Source organism: Lonchura striata, chromosome 5 (genome assembly GCF_050655825.1).
Source record: "Lonchura striata isolate lonStrDom1 chromosome 5, ASM5065582v1, whole genome shotgun sequence".
NCBI lineage: Eukaryota > Metazoa > Chordata > Aves > Passeriformes > Estrildidae > Lonchura > Lonchura striata.
The window spans coordinates 30,297,555-30,310,628 of NC_140707.1; the positions used below are offsets into that span (position 1 = coordinate 30,297,555).

The following is a 13,074-nucleotide window of genomic DNA, read 5'->3' on the forward strand; positions in this document are numbered from 1 at the left end:
ACGCCCCGGCCGTGGGCACCGGCCCGAGCCCCGGAGGGCGGGATGGAGAGGCCGCTGCTCGCCGCGGGCCGAGGGGACTACAGGAGATGCGGGGGCGCCCGGGGGACGAGCAGCCAGGCTGGGCGCGGATGTCCGTGCGATCGCACTCGCCCGTGGCCGCGGCGATCGAGGCGGCCGATCCCACGGCCGGTGCCGCGGGCGGGGCGCGGGGGGCTCCGGGGGCGTGCCCGGTTGTTTCTGCTCAGGCGGTCAGCGGGGCAGCCCCGCGCGGTCGGGGCGGGGGAAGATGGCGGCGTCCCTGTGGCTGAGCGGCGGCGGGGAGCGGCTGCTGCGGCTGCTGCGGGCCGGGCGCTCGGCGCTGGGCGCGGGGCTCTCCCTGCCCGCCCGCGCAGGATGGAGGCACCTGCACGGCACCCCGGAGCTGCTGGGTGAGTGGCGGTGAGGCCGGTGCCCTGCTCTAGGTGCGTCTGCGAGGACGTGCAGCGGGGAGAAGGCTGAGAGCGGGTGGCTGCGGTGGGCTGACCCCGGCTGCGTGTCTGTCAGGGGCTCTGCGCAGCTCCTCCAGAGCTCCCCTCCGCACACGGGCAGGGGAGAGAAAATATAGCACAAGGTTCACGTGCTGAGATAAGGACACTGGTCCATTACTGTCGTGGGCAGAGCAGACTCGAACTGGGGATATTCACTGAGTTTATTGCCAATCAAAATCAGAGCAGGATAATGCGAAGGAGGGGGGAAACCCAAAACACCTTTTCTTCACCCTGCTGTACGTCCTCCCTCCGTTCGCTTGGTCTCGGGAGGTACTGAAAGCACAGCGGGATGTGTGTGGGCTGGCAGGAGAAACTCGGAGGGACGTGGTAATTATTAAAGGTCTAGAAAGGAAGAAAGCAAAATCTACAGTGGAAAATACATTAAGCCTTCAAATATGAGAATATTTTATTGTGGATAAGGAGAAAGTTTGCACCACTGAAAACAGGACTGTGTTTTCTAAGTGGAAATATAGCTAAGCACTGAAAGTTTTTTATTTGGTTATTTTGGTCCTTGTGTGGTAATTCCACCACATTTCTGTCATCTTACTCTTCTGGTAATGTTTCCAATAACTGCAGAACCTACTTGCTATGTGTGATATATCTTTCATGTTATTCTATTTGATTTTTTAATGGAAAAATAAAATTTATTACTTGTGTGTCTAGCATCCTTTCCTACATAGAAATCAAGGTGTGAGGTTATGACAACACCCTTTCAAGATGTATTCTTCAAGAGTTTGTTGCTACATGATTATCAGGCAGATCATTTGCCCTTCCATGTTTTCCTCTGTCTCTAAGAGGTGTGGGATGAGTTACGGATCCTGAAATGAAATGTCATCTTTCCCTGCTTGCTCTGTAAGTTACAACTTGTAAAAAACATTTAAAAAATGATCAGGTGCATTGTCATGAGGTCCTTGTGTGATGCTGAGCATGAAATACCTGAACTCTTTGAGGTTTAAGTGTGCTTACAAAAAAGTGAGCTTTCATTAACCTCGTGTAATAAAACTCAGTAGTAGTTCAGAGACAATTTAATCATTGTGGTTTAGACCTCGACATTCCCTTCTTTCCAGCACTGTTGCTTTGCAGTATGAAAATCTTTTCCTTTGTAAAACCTGCTGTGTGAGATACAGGAAAGTCTATCCCTTTCTTGAAATAAATGTTATTTGTTTCCAAATTTCATTAGAAAAAGCTTGTTTCTTTCTACATATAATAGTATGCAAATATAGTATAATGCACAATGAACTACTCCTAAATTGGTCTTATTATCTTGTCCTTAAATAATTTTTGTCTACAGTCCTCCCAGACAATCTATTGTGTTTTTTATATTGAGAGTGCTTAATGTATAGCTGGAGTTAAATTTCTAAATTTGGACATGCAAATGACTAAAATCTTTTAATTCCTTACAGTAAGCTTTAAAGTGTTAGGGTGGATAGATCACACCTTTAAGTCATTCAGGCTTTCCTCATTCAATCCTTCTAGTGTACTTACAGCTTTTCAAGGTGGTGAGTATTTTGGTGATACCAGTTTTCTTAATGGTATCACCAAACTATTTTCTTAACTTCATTGTTGCCTCTAAAATAAAAGATGAGAAGTAAAACTGTCTTCATTTGACAAGACACACAGCTCATTTGGACATAAAACTCATCCTTGGTTCCTAGTTTGACAATGTAAATTTAAGCAAATTTTATTTTAGCATTATTTATATTTCTCTGCTTTTCTGTTTCTGAAAAAGCCACTATTTGATGTATTGGTTCATGTGGATCTGGTTTATCATGTCGCATGAATTTTTTGTTTCTTTCTATGCTTCTGTCCATGTTTGTGGTGCTGGTAGAGGAAAAGTTGATTTGCATAATTAAAACAATTAATTCAGAATGGAATTCCTACTTTGTTGGTAACAGAGAAAGAGGAAAACAAGAGAATAGAATAGAATGGCCTCTTTATGTTAGAGCTGTGTCAATTTTTCTTTGCTTTTAATGTTTCATAGTAACATTGTCCAGTTAGAGCTTTAGCTAATGAAGTCCTACGCTTCTTGTTTTTCTCTCTTCAGTCCACATTGGTGTTAAGTTGCAGTACATTTTTCAGTTCTCTACAGACTGCAGAGTGTGTGTAGGAAGTTACGAAATATCTTTCTAGTGGGACAGGTTAAACATGCATTGAATCCCTTGACAGAGAAGGAAGGCAGCAGAAATGTTGCCAGACTCAACTTGACAGTTAAAACGTGTCACCAAGAACGAATACACAGAGAGCTGTCTTTAAAATAGCAGTCTCTTGTTCATGGGAAGTTTGTTTGGGTTCGTTTTAAGTCTTCCTCCTTTATATTTACATAATTGAAGTGTAATAACACAGTTGCTATTGATAGAAGTAAAAATCAGTTGGTGGTGACTGAAAATTCAGAAGTTTTGCTTGCTTATGGTTCTAAATTCTGATTTGCCCATGAGCTCAGTCGTTGAGATTCTGTGCAAATTGCCAGAACTTTTTGCTGACCCACAATTGCAAAGCAACAATATTACCTTCCCAATGGAAGTCCTTGTAAGGGCTGCCTGTACTGTGCAACTAACTCATGTAAATGCAGTGATTCCTCTTAGTATCCCCTTTTTAATTTGATGAGGGCAAATAATATTTGGTGAAGGTAATTCTACATTGTAAGGCTGCTTTTCTTTGCGGGGTTGCTTTGAAGCCTGGTTTTTGTATGTGTGTGGTCATTAACTCAAAAAGTAACTAAACCAGCTTTGAAACACTCCCGTTGTGGCTGGTGTTCTTGCGTATCTCATGCTGAGCAAGGCTCTTAATTCTCTGAACTTCTCTGAGCGTGGGCCTCTCTGGACATAAGCATTAAAAGGTTCTGTCTTCTACTTTGTATCTAGCTTTGTTTATTCCTCCATTTCAACTTGCTGCTGGAGTTCTTTTTCTAACTTGATGAAAGGATCAGAATGGATTGTATGCTTTGGGGTAGTTACTCATAACATTGATGGGAAAATGTTAAAGTGGCACAAATTTCTTGCTCAGTTTTGTATTTGTGCCAAAGTACAAAGCATATTCTGGGAAATGGATCAAATAGCTCTTCATGGAAGAGAAATGTGAGCCACTGTTTAAAAAAATTTTTCTTCATTAAATATGTGGATTATTTGCACTTTTAAAAATGAGGTTTGTCCACTAGTTCTCAATAATCCTAGATATTTGTGGGATATTGTTTGAAAATAATGTTTTGATTGTCAAAGTCAGACTTGTCAAGTTAGACTAATGAAACTGAGAACACTTCTTTGCATCCCATAATGTATCATATAATGTATAATGTTTTCTACTTTCTGTTATAGAGAAATATTTTTTAATAAATATGTATAGTATAAGACAGTTTTAAACTCATACTTTGTCAGTCATACCTCAAATACTACAAAACTATTTTGGAAATGAACACAGATAAGCATTCACGTACATAACATAGTTCATTTTTCTGTTTATTAGTCCTAGATGAGAAGTTGCAAAAAACATTTTAAAGAAAGTGCATAGAGGTAATTCAGATGGGAATTGTGAGTGTTACAAGGAACATTGTCTGGATACATTTCTAAACATGACAGTCATGAGTAATATTAAACTGAAAACTACCATGAAAAAACTGAGACAAAAGAATGTGCATTTGCTCATGCAAATGCATGTTCTTCTGGGAACATCAACCATGCAATTGAGCTCGTTTCCACAAAACTCAAATGTTTTTGGTAGCATGATTCTGATTGTGTTTGTCTTGGGAGCTTTAGGGAATAAGTAACTTTCTGCTCTTGGTGCATTTTAAAATATCAGGATCATTGATGGCTGCTTAGGTCATTAGAGGTTTGCTACAATGTTTCCGTGTCACATTTTTAAAAAACTATTGAGCAGTTTGGATTGGAAGGGACCTTTAAGGTCATCTAGTCCTTCCCCCCTGCAATGAGCAGGAGCATCTTTAAATAGACCAAGTTGCTCAGAACCCCATCCAATCTCCCAGTGGTGGAGCATTCACCACCACTCTGGGCAGCCTGTTTCTATGTTTCACCTCTGTCATTGTAAAAATCTTCCTTAAAGCCAGTCTAAATCCTCCCTCTTTCAATTCAGACCAGTACCCCATGTTCCATTGCTGTTGGCCCAATTAAGAAGTCTGTCCCCATCTCTCTTAAAAGCCCCCTTTAGTAACTATTGCAGGACTGCAATAAGGTCTCCCTGGAATCTTCTCTTCTCCAGGCTTAACAACTCTGACTCTCTTGTTTCTTCATATAAGATGAGCTCCCTCCCTCATCATTTTTGTGCATGTTCTTTGACCCCCCTCCAACACATCCATGCCTTTCCTGTGCTGAGGATTCAGGAGCTGGATACATTCCTCCAGATCCTGGGATCTCACCAGAACAGAAAGGCAGAATCACTGCCCTTGACCTGCTGGCCACACTGATTTTAGAAGGCTATGTTTGTCTTCTGGGCTGTGAGCCACAACCTGCCACATCACAGCTTTTCATCTGCCAGTACCTTTAGGGGACATGTCACCAGTGTCTATGGGGGCACTGAGATGATGATCATTACCCTCTGGATTCAACCCATTCCTCAACCATCAAATCCTTATTTCATCAATTTACAGACAATGATGCTGTAAGTTCAGAAAGGTGATGTTCATAGCCCTTCTTTGTTCACTGGTGTAATCATCTATCCTATGAAGCCACAAGGTTGGTCAGGCAGGATTTGCCCTTGGTGAAGCTGTTCTGGCTCTCCTGAATCACCTTCCTGTCCACCATGTTCCTTAGCACAGCTTTTGGGAAAAAAATAAAAAGGGTCAAGGAAGAAAGTTAGAAGAATTTTGAGCTGAAAAGCAGATAATGAGGTAAAAATGGAAAAATTATTCATTTCTAGGTTTCTTTTTTTAGCTGTTTCTGACTACTCCAAGCAATACAGCAACTGGGAGAAATGTGGGGTTGTTTCCCATAGAATGATTACGATCCTTAATGCTGGGTATTGGAGAAAAGGGAATATGAAGCAGAAATAAGCCTTGCCATTGTATACAGTGTACTTCTATGTGTCTATTTTTGTTCTGTGCCTGAACACGAATTCAGATTAATAGTTCAAAAAAGAGCCTCAAAAGTCAGGTACTGGAAAGCTGCTTTTACAAAATTGATCTAGAAGTATGCTTTTGTTTTTGGCCTCTTAACTATATTTAAAAGTTCAGAAAGGTAGTATCTCTTCAGTGTAAAGGATCAGATGACAAGAGGTGTAATTTGCCGTGAAGCCAAGCTCTGTGCTGTATCCTGAACTCTGCTCTCAGAGAATCCCATTAACATGGCTCACAGTTGCTGTTACTCAGTGCTGCTTCTGCATATGGGTTTACTGAGCCAAGATAAAATCACTGGAACTTGAAATCAAGCAATTTCTGCAAAGTATATATAGTTTTCTAGTAAAAAGGATAAATAACATTAAAAAACTTTATCAGTGAAAGAGGTGGATCATCAGCATCCACAATACTAGGATCACAAAGGCTTTATTAATTCAAAAAATACGCTTTAATCTGAAAAAATTCCACAGCCTGAATCAAGGAGGAGAAGGTTGACAGGAGAAGGAGGATGTATTATGAAATGATCAACAAAACTTCAGGTTTAGGAATTCAGAGTTTGTGAATTTCCATTTCTCTTGTAATATGCCTTTTTTTTCTTTGAGCTCTTTGGTGGGCATGCTTGTATGTAAATTTTTAAAAAAAGGAACATTATAGTGAATCTTTTGTTCAATTATCTTTCAGATTCATGCACTTTTGGTTTCTTTTGTGTTAAGCAATTAACTGAGAAAAAAATTACACTGAAAAAGTACTCATTTGAGATAACCCCTTGCTTGTTTTGCAGGTACACCTGGTATTAAAGTTCTCATGCCTGCACTTTCTCCAACAATGGAAGAAGGAAACATTGTGAAATGGTTGAAAAAGGAAGGTAAAATAGCATTTTCTGTGGTCAAATTTTCCATAATTCTTCAGCTATGTAAATCTATTCTATAAAAATAAGATAAGTCTTTCTGGTTATAGATCGGTATAGTGATCTATAGTATAGATCAGTATTTTGAAGCAAAATGTTTGGTGTATGGATGCTGTCATCATAAACTATACCTGGTTTGAAGTTGTTCATTCTTTACGTGTATTTTTTTTTTTGTTGTTGTCTTCCAAAAAGTTGCATTGATCATATTTTTGAAAAATTTCCATTAGGCTCTTCTAGAGTGTGCGTGTGTGTGCTGTTTTTAATTCCCAGTGTTGTCATGCTGCTCATTAGCTTTGGAAATCTGAGAGCCATTGACTTTCGGGAGAGTCTCTTTCATTATTCTGCTTTGTTATGGAATACCATGAAATATATGGTATTTTTTAAATATCTTTCTAATATCTTAATTATAGTCTACAGTTAAAACTGAGAGAAATTTAAATTACTTTCATAACCCTAATACCAAATGGGGAAATTTTTCCCTAAAAGAACCCATACTGAAAACTGACCTACTCATTCAAAAAAAGCCTGAACTCTGTGCTCTGACAACTATGTGTTTCTGTTAAAATATTTTGGAACAGCTGGATAAAAAAATCTAGACAAAAGTCAAGTTTGTCTTCACATAGGTTGTATGTAAATGAAATATGATCTGTAGAAGAGTCAGTAGTTCCTGTTCTGTCAGGAGACCTTTGTCCTGTTTACTCCTACCCTGTCCCTTCTTCAATTTAATATTAAACCTGAATTTTGACTGTAGTTTTGGATTCCAGATAGCTATTGTTCATTGGGATAGGATGCATTGCAGGCTTTTATATAGCAGTAGGAATATACCTTGTTCACAGGCATTTTTAGATTTCCTGAAGAGAGGAATACATTTCGAGAAAAGAAAATACCTTAAAGCTTGGTATCTTTGACAGACACAATTTGGATAGCTAAACATGTTTTGACTATTGTGCCTAGATAAGCCTTTTCCTTTCGCTTAGCTTATCCTTTTAAGTGCTGATACACTTCCATTATTGTGTTACTGGAAAGCTTTGCTTTCCTACATTTTAAAGCCATTTTCAGAGGTGGCTGGAAGACAGCTTCTTGCTCCAGTAGTGGACTTGGCTTTTTTGCTCATGAAAGTTTTAGTAAGAATTTCTGCAGAATTTACTGGCAACAATTCAGAAGTTTATGTCAATTAAAATAATTGTGCCAGTGTTCTTGAAACTTGAAGCTTCAGTTAATCCAGTCCAAGATGATGCAGAGAGGAAAGAATGATCCAAAGTCCTTTTTATATTTTTTAGTTGTCAATACTTGTAAAACATTAAATATCAACAGTAGCCTGTTTCACAATATAGCATTCAAAATTGCAAGAGAAAAAAAGAAAGCATGGTAGGAATTGAAGTAGATTCCAGTTTACTCCCAAAACGAATGACTCTACTTTCCTCATAAGAAAGTGTAGAATGTAAAAAAAAGTGTAGAATGTAAAAGCTATACAGTGGTTTTTCTCAGTCTTTCCACTAGCCTTCCACCCTGATACAAAAGAAAAAAAAAGCTTCACACCTATTTTAATTAAATTAAAATCAATTATTTATTGAATATTAGACTTTGAAAGAAACTATTTTAGTATTTTTATTGCTCTGTTTTCTATTTAGAAAGAAGACCAAGACCAAATATAGTATTTTGTCTTATTGGCCACATCTATGACCATAATTAGCTCCTACCAATACTTTTGTTTCCTCTAAGAGTCTGGACAATAAACATAAAGACAATATTAAGATAAATTTTGAAGAAAATAGTGAAGTGATTTAATGTTTACACACCTCTATGTAACGGATGCTCTTAACTACTTAATTCTCTAGAGTGTTTGCCATGCAAAGGCAGTGTCATTGCTGAATATGACTGTTTGACAGTCTGATGTCCAAGAAAATAAATATTTTTAAGCAGTTAACAGAAGCAAGCTACTTGCATTTAAAATGTTTTTCCCGCTGTATAACCAGAAGGTGTCAGTATAATACTATGTTGATAGTCTTTCTGTTCTTTGTGTAAGTATCAAATGTTTTCATTTTATGGTTTCACAGGATGGACAGATAATTTCACTACTACAGAAGGGAAAGTGCTGAATTTAATTGATAGCTTTACTCTTCCTTCTCATTGTTAATGCAGTTTCATGTTGATTCCTGTGGGTAATGAAGTCATTCTCACAAAGATAAAACTATGTTTCTAAAAATTTGTATTTATTATGTATGAATTTAGTGTTGATGAAAGCTGGTAGACTGACAGCCCAGGAGACCAAAATACTCTTGTTAATGTGGGCAGAAAACAGAAGATGCAACAGTGCTGGCAGCATCCACACGCAGTGTAACTCTGCTATCTTTTGAGACATCAGCTCCAGGGACCTCAGTGTCTGTGTTCAGTCAACTCTGATTTTATTTGCAACATTAAAAAATGCAGTTTGTATCTTGTAGGTTTGGATATTTGTTTGTCAGCAGCTGAACATAGCACTGAGGCTGTTGGATGCCAGTTGGGTCTCCTGGAAGGAAACTCTGGTTCAGTAGAGATCCTAACCATTCAGCTTAGCTATGGGCATTTAATGATTAAAACCAAATCAAAAACAAACAAAGAAACAAAAAACCTGAACCCCACCCAAAATTTTTCAAGGGCATTATATATATAATTCAGAGAGCTCTGGTTTCAGGCATCTTCTGTTGCAAAAATATGCTTTGCAAAAGTGTTTTTCCAATCCTAATTATTGGGAAAGCTGATTTGTAATTGACATCAAACTGAGCACTGATTAGGACCTATCACAAATATTGTAATCTCTAATGAAAGTAACTGTGGTCCTTTCTATTCCACTTGGGTACTGAAACACGCACAGAACTTGAATGCTGCAATGAAGTGAATTATTTCACTACATTTATTCAATTGCATTTCAAATTTGTGGTAACTTTATGGCTGCAGCAATAAAAGGAAAACAAAAAAAAAGTAGTGGAAAAGTGGTTTATCCAGTTCTATGAGGACTTTTCCTGTTGCCTTCCCTGTACAATGTGAAGTTAGTTTTCCATGAACAGCTTCAGGTACCCAAGTTGAGATGTGACATGTGACAAACACATGGATGAAGGTATTTGCTTGGCTGGCCTACCTTGCTGGAGGCACTGCTGTTGGTCTCTGAGCACTGACATTTCTTTTTTATGGTGCAGAACACTTACAGTCTAATGGCAGATTAAGATACAGAGTTAAATTCCTTTCTGCTTGCCATTCTTAGCTCTGTAAATTACAGAATTTGCCCAACAATTTGATTTCTTAACAGCTGAGAAGTACTTGCCTAATGATCTAATATATGGTCTACTTCAATTAATGATCCATTGAAATTAAAACACTCGTATACAGCCTAGAGTTTTGACTTCCTCTTATAAACTGTTCATGCTCTAGTTATTGCAAAGTGGAATGTGGCTGTTAGATTATTATATTAAAAAGATGAAGTGTATTTCTCTGCCAATTTCTGTAATAGGAACGTTTATGGCTTATAAAACTGTGTAGGTAACTGAGCTTTTGATGTTTTTATTCAACACAAATGAGGTACAACGCCTCATTTTCCCTTTCTAATTCATGCAGTCCTGAAACAGGAGATGATATTTTTTATTGTGCTGTCTCCTAGCTAAATGTAGGCGGTAACCTGCACTAGGTTTTATTTCTGCTCCTTAAGCACAATAGAGTGATATCAGTAGTCAAGCTAACTGCTTAGACAGATAATGCTGTTGCAGCATTTCTGGTAATGGGGAAATATTAGAATTTTACTTCATACAAAACTGTAGGCGTATTTTAGGCTTGTATATGTTGTCTCTATAAGGAAAAAAAGCTGTATTTTGTTGGAAGCCAAAACATTCAGCTATGTAACAGTTTTTAATGTAATGTCAATTTTAACGTTGGACATCTAGTCAGTATTGATTTTTTGAAATAATCCAGACACATAGTATTTTTATCATCTGCTAGCAGGTACAGATATTCTTCAAAAGCTGAGGAAGAGTATGCTTCAGAATTAATCTTGGATTTGTGTAATGTAGCAAAAGCAATTTCTAGCACTTGTGCATATTTTTATTTCACAAGGTAAATATGAATGAATGCTTGAAAAGCCAAAGACCTTTTTGAACTATATAGGAGATTAAGCACACTTGCAGCTGTGCTTTCCCAAAGACATTAAAATTCCTGAGGTTTTTATTTTAATTTCTTTTGTAGTGTAGATGCCAGTTGCAGAACTATGATGCATTATCCTAAGCTGTTTTAGATAGTTTGCTCTGACTGGTGGCTAGCAGTGAATATGGAAGGCTCAGTATTTTATTCATGGCAATGCTACTGAGTATGGGGTTCTGGAAATTAATTTCATTGTGTGCGTAGTTCCTCTTGGAAAGCCTGCTGAAAACATCAGTACTGGGAATGTGTCGGTATTCTGCCACAGCCGTTTGTGGTTCTTGAATCTTGGTGATTTTATTTGGAAAGAAAAGGTCCAAAATGATAAGTAACGATGCGGGATTAACTAGCTATAATATATATTAAGGAATGCAAAATAATTGTGTTATGTGGTGAATATCTGTCATCCATGGTTAAACAAATCTGAAAGGAAGTGTAGGGTGAGTGTTCTTAAGTTCTGTTATATTTTGCAGGTGACACAGTGAATGTTGGAGATCCAATATGTGAAATTGAAACGGACAAGGCAGTGGTTACCATGGAATCAAGTGATGATGGCATATTGGCTAAAATACTGGTAGGAATCCTACATTTCTCAGCAGGGTATTATAACTTCAGACTGTTTAGCATATTGCCTCAAAAACTAGTTTAGATAGCTAAATTTCTGCTCAGCATTCAGAAAAATGCCCTTGCTTGTATTCCTGGGGAGAAATAATTGCTCTATTTGTTCCATGTGTGTGCCAGACTATTGATACATGATTCTGTATATATTTTAATGGATTTTCACTTAACCTATTGTTTTTTATGTTTTACACCGGTGAATTATGTCCATGAAATATGGCAGTTTATGACATCTGTTACTCTGAGTTGCAGGAAAACAGTTAACAATCAGTTGGAATATAGAATTTTGGGTTGTACTTTACCCAGGATGTGTCATCTCTCTGCCAGGTTGTCTTGTGCTAGTCATTCAAGGTGGAATGTTATACAAGATGGACTGACCCAAGGAACAGTTCTTGGAGTTAATAATTTCCTCTATCAAAATTACATTGATTAAGCATAATGGAAAGAACAAGAACTGGGATGAGTAGGAAATTTTCTGAAGCAGTCTCAACTGGTGGTGTTTTGCAGCTGTTTCTTCTTTCCCTCCAAAATAATTAAACAGGGTGAATTGTAAGAATTTGGGGAAAAATGAATAAAAATTTGAGAAATGTGTACTTTCAGTAAATATTACATTATTTGGTTAGGGAGGTCTCATGTAGGGAACATTACCCATGAGGTGTGGATCACATAATCATACAAATGAGGCATACTGGTATTAATTGCAATCTAGCTACTTAGGAAACAGCAGAATGGGCATGGGTACAAACTGGTTCCTGGAGCCGTGAGAAAGTTCTACCCCTATGCACAGTGAGACATGTGTTTGTGCTGCTATTACAAAAGTGTTTTGCATTGGTATATTAGGCTTCCTATCTCTGCTACAGCTGTATTTTCTTACATCAGCATGTATTTGCACAGTTATTCTTTGCAAAAACAGAAAAGGGAGAGTCGTTTCCTGTGTGGCAGCATTTGAGAAATGATGTTCTGTTTGGTATTTTCCTTTTTTGTATAAGCAAAGGCAACATCATTTGCAAAAGTGAAAGTCTCAAGGTAGGTGAGGGGCTGGCATAGGGAGGAGAGGGGTTGTGAGATGGAACTCAACTGTAAATAAACTCTGTCAGGGCTCACAAATACTGTCATTAGTCTTCAATTTCTACAGGATAACTTGCATTTAAGTACTAGTGTATATAGACAAGAGTTTAAAATATTTTTCCTTCTTTTAATTCTGTTGCTAAATTGGTGTTTGACTATAAAACAACACATTTAATAGGCTTCAGAGGATCTATTCTGCCATGCCAGGATGAAGTCTCACATCAGGCGTATTTTTAAATCAGTGTTTAGTCTCCATGTAGTTATTTACATAATTGCTGGGCAATGCTTTCACTAATTTTAAATCTCTCTTCTTCAGTTTTGAATGTTTCTGAAAATCAGTTTGCTTCTGATAACCTTGACAAAATCTTGTGCAACCTATTCTGCATTTGCAGACACTGCTTTGTTAGATAATATGAAGGAGAGATACAGGGATTCTCTCTGTCAAAAGTATTAAAGAATTGATCCTAGAGAGATTAAATAGAAATTTGCTTAGTTTCTTTAATAGTAATTCATGATGGCTACAAGTAACATTAGTATTTCAGAAGCTGTGGGTTTTTAAATTTCATATCTTGTATTTCAAATGCATTGCAAATTTCAAAATTTCTCTGTGTATTGCTCTTGTGGCATATTTTTTGATAAATCAGAGCCAGACTTTCCAGCAGTTACATGATATCAGTGTCATGGAGCAGTGACATTCAGCCTTAGTTATATCCATATCATCCAGTAAC

General features: G+C 37.9%; 1 protein-coding gene across 2 annotated transcripts in view; it reads left to right on the forward strand.

Annotated features, from left to right (window-relative positions):
* Positions 1 to 267: 267 nt before the first annotated feature.
* PDHX (pyruvate dehydrogenase complex component X) overlaps positions 268 to 13,074 on the forward strand; it is a 32,958-nt gene continuing 20,151 nt past the window's right edge. Inside the window, exons 1-3 of one of the 2 annotated variants that reach the window (XM_085581685.1) lie at positions 268 to 461; positions 6,371 to 6,454; positions 11,134 to 11,234. In XM_085581685.1, coding sequence (XP_085437811.1) covers positions 6,394 to 6,454; positions 11,134 to 11,234 — 162 coding nt within the window. In that variant the 5' untranslated portion in view covers positions 268 to 461; positions 6,371 to 6,393. The remainder of the gene's footprint in view (positions 462 to 6,370; positions 6,455 to 11,133; positions 11,235 to 13,074) is intronic. The other variant, XM_021555099.3, reaches the window with a different exon arrangement.